The sequence below is a fragment of the Squalius cephalus genome (genome assembly GCF_949319135.1).
Source record: "Squalius cephalus genome assembly, chromosome: 4".
NCBI classification, from domain to species: domain Eukaryota; kingdom Metazoa; phylum Chordata; class Actinopteri; order Cypriniformes; family Leuciscidae; genus Squalius; species Squalius cephalus.
Window position 1 is genome coordinate 45,408,858 of NC_137125.1, and position 21,727 is coordinate 45,430,584.

Sequence of the window (21,727 nt, forward strand, 5' to 3'; positions counted from 1 at the left end):
TTACAGTATTAGTTAACATTAGTTAACTACTTTAGTTAACATGAAACTAAAAATGAACAACACTTCTACATCATTTATTAATGTCAATTTCAACATTTACTAATACATTATTAATATAAAATTTTGTATCTTAACATTAGGTAATGCATTGTGAACTAACATGAACAAACAATAAATGACTATTTTTATTATCTAACATTAACAAAGATGAAAAAATACTGTAACAAATGTATTGCTCATTGATAGTTCATGTTAAATGTTTACAAAATAAACCTTATTGTAAAGTGTTACCATTATTATTATTATTATTAAGTTATATTTATAATTATTTATATACATTTTACTAATTTATTATTGATTAATTAATCATAAATAATAAACATTAAGGGGTGTATTAGACTGAAAATGAATCTTAATTCACTTGCTATTGGCATGTGTGGCAAAAAGTACATTTGGACCCTGATTCCCAGTATTATGAGTTCTAACAATAAACTTAAGTAGGAGTCAATCTGTCGTATATTTTTAATTCAGAATGTATGCCGTTATGTAAACGCTCTTGTAACCCGGTTTCTGAACCGGTCGCCACTCACTCACTCTCTGACAAATGTCTTTTTTCAGATTGATTGCTTTTCTGCTGTTTTATTCATAAATGTTTTTTCTTTCTCTTTGTTCCTTGACGCAGTTGTGAAAAATGGTGCGCTCAGGGTGGCGTTTCCAGGCTAAAAAAAAAAATATATATATATATATCATTTTTAATGACACGTGCGTCACCTGTCAACTACATCATCACAGGTCAGGATTTTGCGTGTTGGACGTTTTGTGTGTGTGTGCTTTTCACATATTACCCAGCGGCAACAGCAGCCTACCTCGTAATCAATTGCTATGGAAACATGTTATTCTGTGTGATTAATAGCATACACACATCTTATGTTATTCTCATTTGTCTGAGAGTTGTTCAAGGGTGCTTAAACAGAAACATCCAGCACTGTGCTGCATTCATTCTGATAGGGTGCCATTGCTTATCATTGGCAAGTCATCTCTCGGCTGCTGAATTTTAACATGCTCGGAGACAAAAGAGAGCAAAACGACTGCAAAAAAGATCTGTGACAGGATGTCAGAAGTTGTCTTCGAAACGCTGCCGGTGAGATTATGAATAATTGGTTGCATTTATTGAGCTGCATATGACAGTGAAGCCTGACAGTTTTGTGTCAATTGCATGTTAACATGCTTGTTTTGACATCCTCGATTTAGGAGTCTTGACAAAACAGATATTGTCCATGTATGAACGTATGGTATGTGCACAGTGTTGGGGAACTTTCCAAGCTACATGCTTGTCATAATCTGATATAGTTTAGCTAAAGTCAAGTTACTCTTTTGCTGAAATGGCTATCAATTTGTTGCTTATCTATTTTTCTCCTGTGATGAGTTCAAAATAAATTTTCTTTCTTTCTTTCTTTCTTTCTTTCTTTCTTTCTTTCTTTCTTTCTTTCTTTCTTTCTTTCTTTCTTTCTTTCTTTCTTTCTTTCTTTCTTTCTTTCTTTCTTTCTTTCTTTTAATTTTGACAGCCTGCGCTGCTCTATCTGTGACACTTTTTATTTTATATGATATTTTATTGCTTTAAATATTTTATTTATATTTTCATTTCAGTCATATAAGCTATTTTTTGCTGTTTTATTTATTTATTTTTATTTAATTTCAGTTATATGAGCTAATGTTTTTCTCGCTCTTTTGTTTTGTTTTTATTTTATTTTCATTTATTTGGGCAAATTATTTATTTATTTTTTTGCTCCTGTTTTGTTTTTATTTTATTTTCATTTATGTGGCCATTTATTTATTTTATTTTTTTTTATTTTTTTTGCTTCTGTTTTGTTTTTATTTTATTTTCATTTCAGTTATATGAGCAATTTTTGTTTTATTTGTATTTATTTGAGCTCATTTTTTGTTTTGTTGTTTTTATGCTCTTTTGTTTTTGTTTTTTCATTTCAGTTCAATAAGCTCATTTTTGTTTGTTTTGTTTTGAAACATTTGTCAGTATTTCCAGGTTTAAATTAGATTTTAAATCTTAAATTTTCCACACTCTCAGACTCAATATTTCCTTCAAAGCGTCAGATCTGCCAGAAAGGTTAAAGGGAGAGCTAGAATGAATAATAGTTTGGGAAAATGAATCCTGCACATAAGAAAAGCTGTCCTTCACTACACATCAAGAAATTCCGTTCAGCCACTGGAGACGAGTTTTCTTTTATTCACTTTGGGTTGAAGGTCATCAAAACTCACACTTTGCGCCTCATCGACACAGTAGGAGTGAACAAGGCGGAGAAGACAATTAATCCCTAATGATATTAATGATGCAATTAGGAGGTATGCTAGCTTTTCCCGTGAAGGGGACGGAAACCGGTAGCGATGCTATCCAGGGACTTCACTAGTGTCAGTCCGCACCCTCTGATGCTGCTGTGATGCTCACAACAAAAGAAAGCCACTGCAGGAGTGTCTCTCGTTGCGTGCAGTTGAATGTCTTTGAATGTTGACCTTGGCACGGAGCTCCCTTGCGACCGAGTAGTGAAGGAATACATGTATACGAGATCAAATGCGCTCGGGCCTCACCTGGCACTGCCGGTCTGATGTTTGACTCTCCGAAGAGCCTTTGCTCCAGCCACACTTGTCAAACTCCACTGCTGAAATTAACGAGGAAAAGTTAATTAGCTTTGATCCCTCTCAGATCTACAGTGGATAAATTATTTGTCATTGACAGATCAGCCAAGTATTTATAATCCATTAAAACGCTACAGGGCTGATGAAATGGAAGGTTGAATGGCTTTTACAAAGACTAACGTGAGCTTAACTGTTGGCATTTACCCGATATCAATAAATCCTCATTCAAGTAAAAGGTTATGCATGTTGACAATAGAAAACTGTAAAAGTTGAAAAAGTTTGTTTTTAAGCTTTAATTAAGTGGCTAATATTCACAGCTAAAGGTTGTTGATTAAGTTTATTTAATTTGATTAATAGTATATTATAATATAATAGTATATAATAGGTAAGATCCCTTTTGCAATCCCTGAACCCACTACTAGTTGGTGTTTGCAATGTCCAAATTCAAGTCTTCAGCTTCTTGAGAGGTGAAACTGATCCTCTGCAATCTGATGTACATTAACAAGGCCATATTTCAGACCTAACAAAAGGCCACAGTTGCAGCACAATCAATATGAAAATACTCCAAATAAATGAAAAAAGCTTGCAAAGGAGGTTCAGCTGGTGAAGATGAGTTTGAGGGAGGGGCACTGAAAGATCAAGCTCCGTTCGCAGATTACAACATTTGATGGATACTCCCAAAACATGGCGGTGATCTTTATTGATCGTCCTGTTTCTAATCAGGGAGTGTAATTATTGACTCCTGTGAGGCTGTACGGGGAATTTTATAAATGCCGTTTTAAAATGCAGGTTTGCACATCGGGATTTAGGGTCAAACTTGACCAGTTTGGCTATTTTGGAATTCAAATGACGACTCTTATCCTAAAGTAAAATCAAACGGGACTGTAAAGGTTGAGAATTACATTGGTAAAGAGGTTCCTCACAGGAGCGTCTGAATCTTGTGTGAGCTGCGTTTCCAAATCCAGACTACGGACAAGTTTCCTGAGGTGTTTTACCCCAATGATTTAGTTTCACAAGATGAAAGCCAGTTGTTTGTTTAAAAAACCTTTCCTAGGTACAGTGACTGCCTGAAGGTTCAAGATACAGAGAAAGTGAGAGAGTTTGCTCGACCCAAACATGTTCTCCAGGCGTTCCCGGTTCTAGAAATCGGCATCTGCACTGCTTGTTTTTATGTATTAAACATATGAGCATAACTATATTTAAAGCTACCGGCGAGGGGCAAATTTATCAGCACGTCCATGGAGTTGTTGATGGGTCAAAGGGACCTTTTGATAAGGCGTAATGCTCTGGGAAGAGATCTGCCAGCATGTAGGAGACAGAATAATTGTTTCGAATAGGGATTCTCAGCAGACTCCTCTGAGCTTGTCAGCTGGTGTTTGAAGTGTGCACTGACATTGGGAAAAACTCAAGGGCAGGGGTTGAGCAGGAAACAGGCTCTCAAATGAGAACGGGAGGGGAGGGAACGAGAACTAGAGAGGAAAAACAAAGTCAAAGGCGGCTTCACACAAAGTGCCATTTGTGTAATAAGTTGCTTGTGTGTGTTTGTATACGTGTTGAGAGAGTTGCTTCTGAACTTATATGAGATATATTTCCCTCAGAGACCTCGGAAGGACCCGGCAAAAAGACCTTGAGTTTTCCTTGACTTTGAGAGTCACCCAACATGAAACAAGATGTAGAAGGACTTATAGTCCACACTCAGGTGGGTCTCCCTTCATCTGAATGTAAAGAAAGAAACAAGTGTACTTTTAGGAGCTTTGAACATGATATGAAACGCCACAAGGCAAACGTACCTTCTGGGGTGGGTTTGTGTGCAGTTGATTGTCTTGTTGTGTCCACAAAAGCATGCTGTGGCCAAGAAGTTGCCCTTCAGTTTTGAAGTTGATGTATTTGTATCCAGAAGTTGAACTTCTCTTCTCTTAGTTTTAATAAGGTGCAAGGCTGTAGTGTATTGTGAAAATGTATGCTATGTCAGAATTACCATAATTATGTGATGACTATTCACGTCCTCAGACTAGGAATGGCCATTGGGGGAATCGGGAGAATTCACGATGGGCCGCTCATAAATTCTTCCGAATAATGCTATACCTATCAAATTGGGCTATATTTGCACAGCTCTTTGTAGCAGTTATAGCCTAAATATATGGCATATATTACGCATATAAGGTGAGCCACGTGAATTAATAACCGGATTTTTTAATTATCCATCAATGTTTTTAAAAACTCAGTAAATTATAACATTTTTGTGAGGCCTCATGTTGGTAGTTATTATTATTGGTCAATTATTATATAAAGTTGTGCCTTGATAAAAGTGTGTATATACAATATAATACAAATGTCAGATCTAACTTCATTTTCTTAGCCAAACTTTTGCAATTAATTAACCAACTGGTTCCAAAGTAATATTCTGGTGGATGTATGAGGTCAGAAAACTTTTTAAAATCTAAAAACGATATAGTATTTAAATAAATAAATGGTTTTCTGTTAGAATAAAGGTGCATCAAGGGCTCTTTTACATTCACTTTGAAATTATTTCTAAATATCCATCATTTGATGTGCAAACAAATGAATAATAGTGTTTTCTTAGGGGAGGTTTGTATATACTGTCGTTTTAGGCCTCGCACAACACATGCTTGACACCGAAAAGTGTGTGCACTCCAACCTGGAACAAGGGGATAAATTATAGCAAACAACAAAAAGTTGCATGAAGTTTCCCTGGGTGTCCTTGTGACAGGCAGTGCATGGCATTAAATGGCACAGTGCGAAAAAGAGGACAACCCACTAGACAACTAGACGAGAAAGGAAACAGTCATGAAGAAAACATGAGACTTGTATTCTCTTCCTCGACACATATTAAAACAGAGCGAGGCTGGAAACGATTAAACAAAATCTACTGTCGAGGGAAAATGTGTAAAAAAACTTTTTTTTTTCTATCAGTCAAAACTGTGACAGAATTGTCACAGTCTCCTTTGAAGTCAGCGATGGAAGCCAACGAGGGACCTTGCAAGTGGGTAAATAAAAGATGGAGCATTTCTCCCCCTCTTTCCTTCGCTGGTTAATAGGGCAGCCCTCGCTGATCAAAAGCACATTAGCTTTGATTAATCAATCAATGCCCTGGCGGCCCACTCCTTCCTGTCAATGACTGGGGCCGCCAGCTAGCACGCTGAATGGAGGTTAGCGAATGATCCAGACCCCTCCTTACTGCACGCAACCATCCGGATGCAGTTCTCACGCCGAGATGCCAGGCGAAATCCTCAACAATCGATCTTTAGACTCTTTTACTGCTTTAATTTGTGAACCCTTTCCTGCTAATGACTCTGTTTGAGGTGTATTCATTTTACCACAGCAGACTTCACCCTGTCTGTGCTTTCTCTTTTGAAGTCATTTCAAGTGTTATTGCTGCCACGGAGGTTAAGTTTAGTACGAATAACAAGCAAAACATTACAGAATATTTTGAGTGAAACTAACTTTTGCAGTTTATAGAAATGTTCCCTTTATTTTACAACAGTTGAGGTCCGTCAATGAGTTCAAACGGTCTATAAGTTAATACAGTGTATAAATATATATATATATATATTTTATATATTTATATATTTATTACTTAGTGAGTCATTGAAGCATTCACTCAATCAACACAAATCGGAATGAAACACTGTGTTCCTATCTTCCTAGCATTATATCATACACAAATATATTTGATAAAAATTACAAATATAAAAATACATTTATACAACAAAATATAACATTTAATTATATATATATATAATTTTATATTTTGTTGTATAAATGTATTGTTTTATTTTTAAAATTACATATATATATATATATAAACACACACACACACAACACACAATTAACTTATTTATTAGTGAGTCATTGAACCATTCACTCAATCTACTCAAATCGGAATAAAAGTTGTTGCTGCTTTGGTTTCGTGTGAAACTTTTTTAGTTTGCAAACAATAAATATTGTGTCTAAAATATTAGTTGCTCAGTATTAACTTGTTAATTGAACTTTTGTATAAATCAATATCACAATTGCTATTGTGTGGAATGTCAGCATGGATACTCGGCCTGGGGCTGTTGAACTTTAATGCTAATGTACATATATAAGGGAATATCCACTCAAATGTCTGAAAAAAAAAGGGAAAAAAAGCTAGTTTACTCGATGGCCAACCTTAAAGGTCTTTAATATGTTCCACAACACCTTACTGGTCACTGTTTTGGAAAGTTACTTTTAAAAATAATGTGTTACAATATTGTGTTACTCCCAAAAAAAGAAATTAGTTCCGTTACTTGGTTAATTTTTATAGAAAGCAATGCGTTAATAACAAAAAACAAAAGTTCTATTTTTGGCAAATGTAAAGGCCTTTTCATGCCAAAAGTGAAATGAAGAAGCCTCAGACTGAAGGAAATGCAAATTAGTCAATAAATGGGAAATTAAAGTAACTTGTGTTACTTATTTGAAAAAGTAACTTTTTGAAAGAGTTACTTTACTAGTTACTTGAAGAAAAGTATTCTGATTATGTAACTCACGTTACTCGTATGCGTTACGCCCAACACTGTCACTTGTTTCCGTTCTGATGGTCTGTTACGCTCCGCAAATGCGAATGTAATTTCATATGACAGGGAAAGTAAACTTTCTTTCCAGAGTTGTGTGTGTAGGGGGGGGGGGCTCCCCGTGGGGGACAGAGCGCTGAAGAAGCCCTGTTCCAATTCTGTCATTGTCAAAGTTTGACATAATAAGCGATTGTTCACGCGCCTTTGTTGAGTGATACAACACAAGAGCAGGGTCCCAATTCCTCACTGTTAATTTTTTGTTGTTTAAAGGAAAAAACACAAGATGTCTATTCCTTTAAGGGATGCTTGGCAGTGCTTATGCTAAGTAATATAATAAACCTGTCGTGATGTCTGTTTGAACACCTTTTATCTTTCCAAATCCACAGGAGGGCTCTACCTTTGCCACGTCGAAGAAAAGCGGCATCTCTGAAATTATTTAAGTAGCCTTTTTTTGAAAGCCCAGACAAGTTAAGAGAATTCACATCTAAGATCAAAGCTGTGCAGTTGCAGTGCCACTGGAGTAAGTATTGGCTCTCTAGCTTTCTATGTTGCGATCAAGTGCTGTTTCTTTTTTTTTTTGTGTGTGGTTAAAAGGCTGTGCTAGCTTTTCCTAGCACCGACTATAAAGTTGAGCATGTCTACATGTTTACATCCAGGTGTGTGTGTGTGAACAGCTAATGAAGTGTCAAGATATATATGATGTCCACCAATGGAAAGCAGGCGTTTATTATGTACCAGCCAAAATATTGCTTTATCTCTAACACCAACGTTAATGTAAATGTCAACACTTCAGCGGACTTTAGATAGATTAAATGGTTAGTGCGCAAAAAAAAAAAAAAAAGAAGTTCATCATTTACTCACTCATTTTGTTCCAAACCTGTATGTTCTTGTCTTTCATGAAACACAAAATGAGAAATATTTAATTTTCTGTTTTATGTTTGACATTTTATCTGTCAAGTGTGGAAGTGTTTGTACCCATAAATAATAAAAAAGGTTATACTGAGATAATTAGAAAATAAGAAATAGCCACAATCTGAGAAATAAATTCAATTGTGAGATATAAAGTTGCAATTACTTTTTTTTTTAACTCGAACTTCCATAGTCAAGTTCCAATTTGGACTAAAAAATCCCAGAATAAAAGTAGACCGTATGACTTCATGTGCAATATCTCAAGTTTTTAATTTACTTTTATTCTTTTAGCAGATGCTTTTCCAAAGCATCCAAAGCCACTTGTAGGATACAAGCAGAAGCAATTAACCATGTGTATGACACAATATAAGTAATATTACCATACCAAATTATTGTAAGCATCTACAAACATCAAAAATATTGACTTTAAAAAAAAAAAAAATTACTATTTTTGCATAAAAAATAGTATCTAGTGCTGTACTATTCCACTTAAGTGTTTTTTTAAAATGCAAAAATAGTACAAATAAAATAAAAATATTTGCAGATAACATTAAGATTGAATCATGTTCCAGTTCAAAATTAAAAAATGACTTTTGCAACCAATGCCATTTTGTTGCCAATGGTGTTGATGTGTCATTGTTGTAACTGTTCCTCACTCAAATCTATCGGATGACTTCAAAAGTTTTAAAAAATAACGCAGTAGTCATTTTTTGGATTTTTTGGTCCATTTTGGAACTTTCCAGACATTCTATAATCCTTCAGATGAGGCGTTAAACCGAGGTCCTGACTGTCTGTGGTGATTAAAAATCCCTTCGAAAGAGTAGGGGTTTAACCCCGGCATCCTGGCCAAATATATATAAATATACATATATGTATGTACTGATTGGCTTCATCACCCTGTCTCCTCTCCACCAATAAACTGGTGTGTGGTGGGCGTTCTGGCGCAATATGGCTGCCGTCTCATCATCCAGGTGGATGCTGCACATTGGTGGTGGTTGAGGAGATTCCCCCCATATGTAAAGCGCTCTGAGTGCCGAGAAAGCATTTGTTATAAATGTAACTAATTATTATTATTAATATGGTAAGCGCTACATAGTGACTCTTAAACAAACTTATTTTTGTGTTCCACAGAAATAATAACATCATATAGGTTTGGAACATAAGGGTGAGTAAATAATAACAGAATTTTCATATTTAGGGTGAACCGTTTCTTTAAGAACACACTGACGTTTGTGTAAGATTCATCTGAACACCATTATATGTAAGGTTGAAGAAAAGAAAGTTCTTTCGTTAGTTTCTTTATTCATCTCTCTTCGTTCTTGACAGATAAATCTGCTGGGATTCTCTCTTTTTTTCCTTACACAAGAACATCTCTAATTTCATCAGCTCTCCTGACTGACAAGCATCATTACGGATAAAATTATCTTGGTAATTATCCTGCCGAAAAGAGATTTATTTCCCTTTGTGAGGAGGAGAGCGGATCCATGGGGCCACGCAGTGATCTGCAGCGTGGAGACGCTTCGTTAAAATAAGCATCCTAATGAGACGAGCCCTCCTGCAGAGCGCCGAGGCCCAAGAGTTACGCCTAGCAGGAGCAGGAGCTTTTGTTCAGATGTGCATTAAGTAAGCGTGAACACGGTACCGTCTGAGTTTGGAGGGCCACTTATCGAGGAATTCACAGTACGTAATTATCTTAATTTGCACCCCGGAGCCATATCCGATATGAGACCTTCCGCCCATGACTACTATGACGTAACTCACTCGTAGGCCCGTGCCACGAAAAAGGTGTCAAGCTACTGTTGGGAATGTGAGATGATTAACAGAGAGTTCATTGACTGAGATTGGAGATATTTAGTTTGCAAAACTTTGCCTGTAGTCACAGTTTGGAAAAATTTGACTATTAACTTGCTTGAACCAGACTTATCTGTTAACCTGCTCTGGTTTGTTGAATTTAAAACCATCATGAACAGAAGCAATGAATTTTCGAATGATGGAATTCTTTCTGTTTCTTAGTAATTCCCCATGAACGTTTACTTTTGGCGGAAGCATTTATCCAAGGTCATTTACAGCTATACATTTAATCAGTTGAGAGGGGATTTGAACTCACACCCCTGCTGCTAGTGCCATCCTCTTCCAAATGCATTGGACATATTTTGAGTGGATTTGTGATGGTAATGTTTTCTGAAAGTGATTTTTGAGTCTCCACTTAACTGTTGTTTGTGTGTTTGATTTTCATAATAGATCATTAGCAATTGTACAGGTTGACTAATTTTGTCATTAAACTCAGAGTTTAGGTGAAGCTTATGGGGAATCAAGCTCTTTACGATAATGAGCACCAGTGTTTGCCGTAATTAAGTGCAGAACAAGTAGCCTCTTTTCCTAATGGCTCTGCTAGTTAAGGGTCATTGTCGATGGATAGATTATTAAAGACTGAAAGAACTTAACAGACGCCTACAGGAGCTGCCGACAACTTTCAAGTGTTCACAAGGAGGCATTTAACCAGAAGCCGTCGTGCTGTTTCTGTGATATTATCTTAGGTAACATTGTTGTTTGCAGTTAAAGTACTGATGAACTAAGAGAATCTTTAACATTAAGCAAGGTAAAAGAAAGTGCCCCTATTAAGCTATTTTAAAGGATCCTAATTTTGTTTTGGAGGTTTCCTATAATAAGTTTACATGCATCCAAGATCAAAAAACACTTTAATTTCCTCATAAATACATCGCACATCACCTCGTTTCTGAAAGAGTATGAACACAGTCTTTCTAAACCCCTCCTTCCCAATACTCTGCTCTGATTGGTCAGACGGCCCTGTTGTGATTGGTCGACCGCTTACTGCACGTGTCAGAAATGAAACGGCTATTACCATATCAGATTTTTCGCTCCAGAGGCTTCCTCAGCGCTTGATAAAACGGCGTCTCTCGAAATGTCGGCAACACGAACCAAATTCTTCAAGGCCTCATTTACAACTAGTGTTTGAGGGCGGGGCGAGGTAGACTTTGTTCACAATGAAGACTGTAGGCTGGCATTATGCAAATTGTTACAGTTACATAGGTATGTAACAGGAAGCGAGGCAATAACTTTATTTGTCGTGCACTTTGATTTTTAAAACTTTGCAGACATTTCACATTCACAAACAGCTATATTACACACTACATGAAGATAATGCTCGAAAAAGTATAATGGGGCACTTTAATAAAATGTTTTGGTTATACTTTATTTGAAGGTGTCCTTGTTTCAATGTAATCACTAATTATTAATACATTTAAGTAATGAGTAATAATTAACAGCACATATACTTACTATAGGGTTTGTATTAGGTTTAGTTTAGGGTTATTTGCATGATGTAATTATGCATAATTTACTGTTGTTACTATAGTAAGTACATGTAACGTGTAACAAGGACACTAAAATATTACTTTTTTCCCTAACTTTTTCATTCTTTGTATCTCTTACTGGTTTGTTGTTCTTCTGATCTAAATTACAGTGTTTATAGTCTTTTATTTAAGGTTTTATATGGAAGCCCAAATTATGTTTCTGAAATTTTTAAGTCATTTTAATGTCATAATTTTGCATTTTTCTCATAATTTCTCATTTTTATGTAATAATTTTAACTTTTTATCATAATTATGACTTAGTATCTAATAATTTGGATTTTTATCTCATGATTATGGTTTAATATATCAACTTTTTGATCTTATCTTATTTACTGTAATTAGGATTTATTGTCTTTTTTGTCATAATTATGACTTTTTTTTTTTGGGCTGCGGTTGCTGTTAAGCTCTGGTTGACATAGAAACGATATCCTGAGACTCACCAAAGACTATGGATATACCAAGACTTGCACTCATATGTGCATCCCAATTCACAGCAGACTTGTGCACTATTCTATCCAATTTTGTAGTATAAATAGTGTGAGTAATGTGTTCACACAGAAAACTCCAAAAAGAAAAAGTGCACTTCAAACACCCAGATGATGCACTTTATTATCCAGAGAGCCATGTAGTAAAAGGAGGTAATTCAGACGTGGTTTTGGAGACATAAAACTGCCAACCCTGTCAAAGCGGGTCACCTTCACATGCTGATTGCATGATGCAAATTTATGGTGTAAACATGCATCCAAGCAAGTATTTGTACATAGGCCTACTCAGCGTTCTGCTTTTGAATGCCCAGGCACAGTGCATGTGACAGTGCAGGAAGAAATGTAGAGGCCGCCTTGGGTCGATACAAAAAATGTATGTGCTTGGAGCCTAGGAGGCATTCAGTAATGAAATCAATAGCTGTGCTTGGCTCCTAGCATTAAGATCATTGGTCTGGCTGTTATTTAGTCATCGTTGTCCTACAACCCGGGAGCAAGTTGGCTACCAGTGAAAAATCAATAAAGTGACACCACAGTCGGCATCCCAATTACTGGTGAGACTGGTGAGAGATCAATTCATGTGTTGGCCATTAACAGGTCCTTTTGGGAAATCATACTGCATTATTTGTGTTCGGTTCTGGCTCGTAGAAGCGCTCTCCTTCCCTGTCTCGCTCTAAAACGGTGAATTATACAAATCAGCAAGAGATTGTACAGCCAAAGACCTAGTTACCTTGTTTTGCTTTGCTTTGTGCAGCCCTGACATCAGTGATCTCGCAATAGCATGTAGGCTATGTAGGTTGTTAGCATTGTGTGCTATGGCCTACAAGCCATGTATGATGCAAAAGGTCACTTAGGAAGAAAGACATTAAATTACTGTGATTTATTTTGAAAGAAAAAAATGCTAGTTATAAAATGGATTGTTCTGACTCTAAATTGTGATTGGAGTAGCAAAAAGTAATGAATACCGACCATTTCCTGACCACTCACCCTTCTACCATTGTTTGGACAAACAGATAGTCGGCTGGTTGGGAAGCTTGATTTATGTTGGAAATCGGATATGAATATTGTGAAATTATTATTAATATATATGTTTTATATAAAAAGAAATTCATGTAATTTATTCCTGTGATGGCAAAGCTGAATTTTCAGCATCATTACTCCAGTCTTCAATGTCACATGATCCTTCAGAAATCATTCTAATATGCTGATTTGCTTAAAGTGTTGAAATATTGTTTAAAATGTGAAAACCGTGATTCATTCTTTTTTTCTTTTTTCAGGATTTTTAGATGATTAGAAAGTTCAAAAGGACACTTTTTATTTGAAATAGAAATATTTTGTAACATAAATGTCACTTTTTATCAATTGAGTGCATTGTGTATTAATGCTTAACTTTGCTATGCATAAAATTAGTTATATTAATGCCAAAGCAAATGAACGTCGCTTTGCCATAAAACTGTACTGCAAAAGTTTTAAAAGTGCATAATTGTTTTAAATGAAATACTTGATTACTTAAATGAAATGCATTTATTCTGAATTTATGCTATATGTACACCACTGAAAGATTACCCAATTCAATTGAAATTCATAAGTCTTGGCAAAAATGTTGAAACACTAGGCAGCCGTGCAGCTTGCAGTGTTCAAAGTCAAATATTTTATTAAATGTGAAACTACTTCCAAGTCTGAAGAAAAAGCAGTTAGCGTTCTTCAGGTGAGGTGCAAATCAAACACTAATGATATGTGTCTTACAGCATTACAATTCTGATGGTGAAGTTGTTGACGCCTGACACAGACCACACTGTTAAATCTCTGACTGTGGCACGACATCTTTAAATCCCTTGTCCCGACACGTTGATTGACATCTCTCATGTGCTCCTCTGGCAAAGTAGCACAGTCCCACATTTCTCCCTGGAATGGTAAACACGAGGTAAAGCATATTAGTTGGAGAAGCCGGCAAATGCGACGTGTCAGTAGGAGAATATCTCATCAGTCCACATTCTTTATCAACTAGTTCTCTGTGCCGCACTTTCTCGTGCAGCTCATCCATATGTAAAGACCAGAATATGTTCCAGCAGCGATAAGGATGTTTCTCGCACCTGCAATGCCTTACAAAAACATGAGCACAATGGCGACATGACGTGCAGCTGTTTAGCGTGACAGTGGTGTAATTGTGAGGAGGGAGAAGACGTCTTGCTCTTCACTCAGCTTGAGACAAGACTAACTTCTCGCTTCGAGATCCTCTGCTGAGGAAATTGACAGGAGCGGAGAATGACTAGATCTCTTTAGTGCCTACAATTTACATGGCATGATGCCTTATGTGTGCAGTCAACAGAATAAGGCCTAACGAAGCGGATACCTTAAACACACACCTTCAAGATAGCAATGGTTAAGTGCCATGCACCATGCGGCGTTCAGCATGACTGAAAACACCTGAAAAATAAGCTCTTTTATTTAGAAGTTGAAGAAAAACACCTATATTTGTTAAGCTGACAAGCTTTTTATGGAAGCTTGTTTCCGCCACTGAATAAAACAATTGAAAAGATAATTGCGACTTTTAATTTCGCAATTCTGACTTTTTTCCCCCTTTTTTCCCCACTTTTTTTCCCCTTTTCCATATCCCCACGAGATATAAACACGCAGCTGCGAGAAAAAGTCAGAATTGCGAGATAAAAAAGTCACAATTAGCTTTTTTATTTTTTATTCTGTGGCGAAAACATGTCATACTACTTTTTATCCCAAGCAACTTAAAAAAAAAAAAAACACTCACATGACAACTTGTAATAATTCGTAGGAGATGGAAGTCATGGTATTATATCAACCGTTCAAACTTTTATGGGTTTTTTTTGTCCTGTTACAATGCCAAGATATGTTTAAAATTTGGGTTAGAAGTTGGGCTTTATGGTATGTCTAGGCCCTACTTTTTTTTTATGAGTTTGTCATCTCGTACAAACTCTCATGAGACCGGGTTGGAACCATAACACTTTAAATGAATTTCTAGAAGAGTTTTGTGATATTAAGTGCTCAGTTATGACAGTATTAAGTTTGGATGTATCATACAGATCATAATGAAAATGTACATAACTTTTATGATTAGCCTATACTTAAATGCTTAAAAACACTATTAAGAAAACATTGTGTAGATTCTAAATTGAAATAAAACTTTTCAAGAAGACCTGTTTACACCTGTATTAAGACCAATCTAAGTGCATAAAAGTGGTCAGAAAAGCATACGTTTGGGGAATAACACACCCTATTTTGTTCCAGTGACTATTCACACAGTTTTACTGCCTGAGTAAAATATTCCAGATAAACTGTGGAGTGAAATCAGCATATTTTGCAACCCCTCACTGTTACATAACGTGACAAACAGGCTTAGGGAGTCACCATGAGAATGCAAACATGCTTGCCAACAGCAAAAAGAAAAGACAAAACACAAAAGAAACAGCAATTGTTGTGTTTGATTTGGCTGGAATACCTTACTGTACAGATCAAAATAATCTAGGATTAGTCATTGATCCACAAAGCTCCAAAGAATTAAGCTGTTAACTTGACAAGAAAATCACGCTCCAAGGAATGATCTGGCTGCTGGCTCTGGTCCAAGTAGGCTGTCCTATACGGAACCACTTGCACCATAACTGAGCAATTGATTCAAAGCGCTGTGACACTTGTCATCCGCAAGAATTGTACCAGGTAAGCACGGAGCAACATTTCCCTTTTTGCCCCAATTTTGTTTGATATTGCTGCATTTGATTGGAGAGGGTGTGAGTGACAAGCTCCAAACTCTTTAAACATCTGGTCTTACATCCGAGCGAATGGACCGAAATCGAATAGCCTACCCCCATTATTAGACTAAACGAAGCGGCACAATGTATTATAGTAGAAACTCTATTAGTTTCGATGTAAACAGGTTGATTAAAATGGAGGCGATGTTGTGTCGGGTCGCTCGCATGCAGCGTGAACGACGCAACAGGGTGGATGGGGTGTAAAAAATAGATAGTGAGCAAAATATGGTATGGTAATTAAATTTTACACAGTGTTTGTAAAGTAAGGGCTTTGATATAACGTGCATATGTAATTAACTTGTTTATTTATTAAGTACAGTAGTGGTATTTCCTCAAATGTTTATTCAATAACGAATAATAACGATGTCCAATTCGTGAATAATTCTTTCTTTTTTTTCGGATCCTTTTAATGGACCGGTTGAACCGGACTTGTTTACGAATCGAATCGATCCGAATGGGAATAAAGTTTAGCAGAAAATCTAACTGCAGAAATTATCAAATAAATCATGATTGTAGCGATGACAGACAGTTTTAAACATAGCCTACAAACAAAGTGGTTTTTAATAGGGCTAAACAGTGTAACTGACTGTATGTCATGCTGTAGTACAGGGGTGGGGAATGTTGATCCTGGAGGGCCGCTGTCCTGCAGAGTTTAGCTCCAACCCCAATTAAACACACCTGAACCAGATAATCAAGGTCTTACTAGGCATTCTAGAAACTTCCAGGTAGGTGTGTTGAGGCAGGCTAGAGCTAAACTCTGCAGGACAGTGGCCCTCCAGGACTGAGTTTGGACACCCCTGCCGTAAAGGAACCGCAGACTTGTTTTGAACCAGTTATTTGAAAAGAATTGTTCAAAAGAACCGTTTCACAGAAAAATTTCTGAGTTCCTATATAAGTTCTCACATCTATTGGTCAAGACATAACATGCTAGAAACTTTTATTAGGCTTCACTGCATAAAAGCAGAAAATAAAATTTTCCTACCTGAACAAAATAGTAGGCCTAATAAGCTATAGGTCTACGTGCATTTGCATGCTTTACAATATCTTAATGTCTGTCATTGCTCTGTCATTTTCTATATGTTGTCCTTTGAAGGAAATGTAGCAAAATGGCTCACCTGATAAACAGCGATGTGTTCCTGGCCTTCTCCACATATACTACTATTGTCATTCTCAAAATGATGCTCATGTCTCCTCTGACTGGATACTTCAGGATGACCAGAAAGGTGCAGTTGGTTTAGAAAATTTAGTTTGATATGATTTGCAATAAAGAAATAAGTGACTTAAAAAGACTGATTCATTCTGCGTTATGTTATAATTAACTTGAACATTGGATCTAAGCAATTAGTGTAAAGGTTTTATAGTGTTGCTCCTCAGCAATATAATTAATGTCTTTCTGTTCATCATACAGGCCTTTCAAAACTGGGAGGACACTTGGATGGGCAAAAAAGATCCAGAGGAGAGAAAGAAGATGCTCCAGACCAATCCTGATGTAGAACGTGTCCGAAGGTAATAGAAAAGGACAGATCTATCCTCATTTAACCTGTTAATTGCATATATTCTCAGTGATGTTTGCTCTTTAATCACAGATGCCATCAGAATGATCTGGAGAACATCATTCCCTTTGTGGTGATCGGTCTCCTGTATGCACTGACGGGGCCGGATCTCTCCACGGCTCTGTTGCACTTCCGAGTGTTTGTAGGTTCACGTTTCATCCACACAGTGGCTTACGTGATGCCTCTGCCCCAGCCTAGCAGAGCTCTGTCCTGGATGGTGGGAATGATCACAACTTTCTCAATGGCCTACAGGGTTCTCACAACAGCACTCAATCTCTAAAGACGCCGGTGCTCTGCAGAACGGGAGAGGCTTGTTTTATATCTTTTATTGTCCCTGCTTTATTTTTTGATACACTGTATGTAATTCATAATAAAAACTGTCAACATTTCATCTCTATTTTTGAGGAATTTGCAGTTCCCAAAATACAGGTATTCACATATTCGTCTGTCTATAAAGGTGCTAATGTCACTGCTTAACTCCCAGTTTTTGTTATCAGTCAACAAGTCATTGTCACGGTGACTCAGCATTTAAGGGAGGGTTATCAATGCTGACAGTCTGTTTAGGATGTATTCCAAGTGCTCAAACCTGCTTTTCTTCAATACTTGTGAAACCTTTTTATTTTAGGTTTTAACTTTATAATTTGTACCCCCGGTTTCACAGACAAGGCTTAAGCTAGTCGCAGACTTAAAATGCATGTTTGAGCTGTTTTAACTGAAAGCAACTTGCATTGGCATGTATTAAAATATGTCAGTGCCATTGTTTTATCTCAAGATGCACACCAGTATTTTTTCTTAGGCATGTTTTATAAAAGCTACTTAAACTATAATGCCTAAACCTGGCTTAATCTAAACCCTGTCTGTGGAACCAGGCTGTAATATATATTAATATATATTATAATTTGTAATGACTTGAAGGATGACTTGTGTATGACTTAAAGGATTCTTTATTAAACATTTTGCAACATATCTATCACAGTCTTATTTGGTCTACTCGAGGGTGCAAAGAACACTTTGAGAGACATTACAAAATCAGTATGATTACAGTTTGACATGCCAAACGATGCAGTGTGCAACATTTTTCCTGTTTCATAAGTTTTGTTTCATATTTGTTTCCACGTTTATATTGAGCTAAAAATCTATTAAATAGACTAGAATGTGGCACAACTTACCCCATTGCAGTGTGGCAGGAAACACTAATAGCCTACTGGTGCATGTTGTCACAAAAGAGCAATGTGTGTTCAGTCAGCTGTATTTTCTTCTTGGGACATATTGTTGAAGAAATTTTAATTACCTTAAGGTATGTGCTTATAGAGTAAAAACAAACTCACCCATGAGAAATATTGATAACTAGCTTTTACTTGGCTTTGCTACCGTCATGCTCCATTGTTTGAGCTACAGCAACGTGCCTGAGGAGGTCACCAAATTGCGCAAAACAGACCGTTGCATAAAGGTAACAGTTCGTCTGAATGTGTAAGTTATTTGCATGCGAGGGCGAGGCTTGAAACTCTCCCACCCATTTGACGTTAGTTCAGGGAGAGCTGTGAAACTGAGTGGAGTCAAAAAAAAAGGTGAGAAACGCGTCAAAGCGCCAATATTTAGAATGCTCAGACTTCATTTTAACCTCTTGCTTTTGTAGTTTTGTTTCGTTTTCTTGTCAGTACTTATGTTTTATAAAGTGCCTTTGCTTTGACATTCCAGAGAGACCGCCTTCGGCGTCCTAGTTTGCTCTATTGTTTCCATTAAACTCGTAAACAAACGACACATTGCATGAAAATGCATGGTGTTACAATGTTAAACGTCTATAATATGAAAACCTTTCAATTGTGCTATATGAACAGTCGAGAAAGGCATATTTTGTTCTGTTCATGTAACTTAACTGCACTAATACCAACTTAGAAAGGACACTAACGACTCAATGCTTTTAAAGGAATATTTGCTTACGTTTCCATAACTGGGATTTTTGTCCACTTTCTGTAAAGAAAACACTATGAATACTACATTTGAAGCTTGACAAGATTAAACTTGGAACATGGTAGCTGGTTTTTAACTAGTCAAAGCTGGTATAAATTGGCCAAATGTGTTAGTTAGGGTCTGTTGTATTATGTGTGCTATATAAATAAAAGAAAAAAAAAAAAAAAAAGAAAAAAAAAATCTAATAAATTTTCTATCAAAATAACTAGTAATGCTTTTGTGAGAATTTTGCATATGAGTATCAGGCTATCTTTTTGCTTTATGTTTAATTTATGTTTTTATGTATGTTTACTTTTTGTTTTTTCCCATTTGTAAATTTGAATAAAGATGGCGGAAGTTGTGCACATGATTGACAGCGAGGTCTTCCTGGCCTTCTCCACATATGCAACCATAGTCATCCTCAAAATGATGCTTATGAGCATCATGACTTCATACTATCGTTTGACAAAACAGGTACACTACGTATTGTTCTCAACTTACAGCGTGTTATATTTTCTTATGAAGTTTTGAACAGGCTGTCAAACACTTAATTTTCACAGATTTAATGACTCCTCTTTTAGGTTTTTGCAAACATTGAGGACACCACCTTGGCGAAGACCACAGAAGACAGGAAGAAACTGGTCAGGTCTGATCCGGATGTGGAAAGAGTGCGACGGTAAACTTGTAAAACCGTTTTATGACAATATCACTGGGTGAGCGATGAAGGTTCGACTGATGTTGTCTCTTTCTGATGCCTTTGTTCTTGAATCACAGATGCCATCAGAATGACCTGGAAAACATTGTTCCCTTTGTGGTGATCGGTCTTCTGTATTCACTCACTGGGCCGGATCTCTCCTCGGCTCTCTTGCACTTCCGGGTGTTTGTGGGGTCACGCTTCATCCACACAGTGACCTATGTTATGGCTCTGCCCCAGCCTAGCAGAGCTCTGTCCTTTGGTGTGGGGTTGTGTGCAACCGTGTCTATGGCCTACAGGGTGCTCACCACCTCTCTTTTTCTCTAATGGATAGCGCTCACTTCATTTAAAATCATTTAGTTTTATTTCACATGCTTTTTGCAGTTTTGCGTGAAAGAAAATGCCAGTGTTTGTGTATTTTCTTTCTTCTATTTTTTCAGAATTTTTAGTGTGTTTTCTATTGGTTTTCAGTACCACACCCCCTTTAATGCACTTTATAGTGTAATGCTAAAATGATGCCTTTAAACTGCTGATAATATTTAATATAATCTTAAACACCTGACACACGTTCGAGGATGAGCTTTGACCTGGATTTTACATTGAACAGACATTTGTTTTTTGTTACTTATTAATCATGAGCAACAGACTTTGAATAACAGCTTTAGATTCTGTCAGATAATTAGGCCTTTGTAAGTTTGTGCATGTAGTTTCACACCATTTGCAAAGAAAAGCATGGGAAAATATTCAGTTAGCATTTTATTTTCAGCAGGTTTAAAGAAAGTTTGGCCAACAACAACAAAAAAGGTTATTAATGGATTAAATAAAGTTTGAAAATAAACATGAGAATGTTTCAATGGTTGCGATTAATCTTTTAAAGTTGCAAGTGTGCAAGAAACCAGTGCATGTATTGTCCACTAGAGGGAGCTATTTGAAAGCCCAAGTAGTACTAATGTTTACATTCATGTTTGTCTAATGCACATGGAGCACTTCTTTATTTTTTTCTAATTAACCCTTGACATGCAAAACACTCATTCCCCTGCACTCTATGTCTATTTTGCCTCAACTGATAAACTGAACTGTTTTATATTGCCACACTGCTACATATAGATGATGTACATTAGCAGATGTTTGTTAAAAATAGCCCTGCTTAACAGAACGACGAATGGTTTCTTGTTATTCCTGCTTCACACATTACCTTGATATGTTTTGTATAGCTTGTAAACATATTCCACGGAACTATGAAAAATCGAATCGTTGTTAATTAGCCTATAAGATAGGCTATTTAAATGTGTCTTTCAGTGTTTTGTCTTGAAGTGTTTCAGTCTTTATATAAGATTTCAATAAAGTTCCATTATTGAAGTCATACAATCTAAGTTCACTTTATTACGATAACATTTAGGTAAAAGGATCTCAACACAGCCATGACCAATCAAATCTTCTGAAAATCAACTTCGAAGTAAAGCAAGAATATCTGGAATTCTGCATGAAAGAAAAATGAAGGTAAGTGAAAATATGCATTATATTTGAGTTTAAGACTCTTTTATCTAGCATTGCAGCAATTTAGTTTTACACGGGTAAACAACTGGGATCTCAAAGTCAGCGTGAAATAGAAGTTGCAACAGTCTTTCGTATTGTGACATATTTCCAAAAGCAATGGCTGATTGAACAACAACAACAAAAAATGGCAGGATTTTATTCATCAGTTATTTGAATTATGAAAAGTGAGTGTTGTGTGAGTCATAACACAAGAAGAGCAAGTTATGACATTTTGATAAAAAATC

At 36.4% G+C, this 21,727-nt stretch overlaps 2 protein-coding genes across 2 annotated transcripts; both read left to right on the forward strand.

Moving 5' to 3' along the window:
- The first annotated feature begins 15,326 nt into the window (after window positions 1-15,326).
- mgst1.2 (microsomal glutathione S-transferase 1.2) lies at window positions 15,327-17,844 on the forward strand. Its single transcript, XM_079869489.1, has 4 exons — window positions 15,327-15,657; window positions 16,843-16,972; window positions 17,158-17,255; window positions 17,336-17,844. The coding sequence occupies exons 2-4, from the start codon at window positions 16,856-16,858 to the stop codon at window positions 17,580-17,582; spliced, it is 462 nt and encodes a 153-aa protein (XP_079725615.1). The 5' UTR covers window positions 15,327-15,657; window positions 16,843-16,855; the 3' UTR covers window positions 17,583-17,844.
- A 630-nt stretch (window positions 17,845-18,474) lies between these two features.
- mgst1.1 (microsomal glutathione S-transferase 1.1) lies at window positions 18,475-21,310 on the forward strand. The gene is made up of 4 exons (XM_079869488.1): window positions 18,475-18,870; window positions 19,601-19,726; window positions 19,834-19,928; window positions 20,027-21,310. The coding sequence occupies exons 2-4, from the start codon at window positions 19,601-19,603 to the stop codon at window positions 20,271-20,273; spliced, it is 468 nt and encodes a 155-aa protein (XP_079725614.1). The 5' UTR covers window positions 18,475-18,870; the 3' UTR covers window positions 20,274-21,310.
- The last annotated feature ends 417 nt before the right edge of the window (window positions 21,311-21,727 follow it).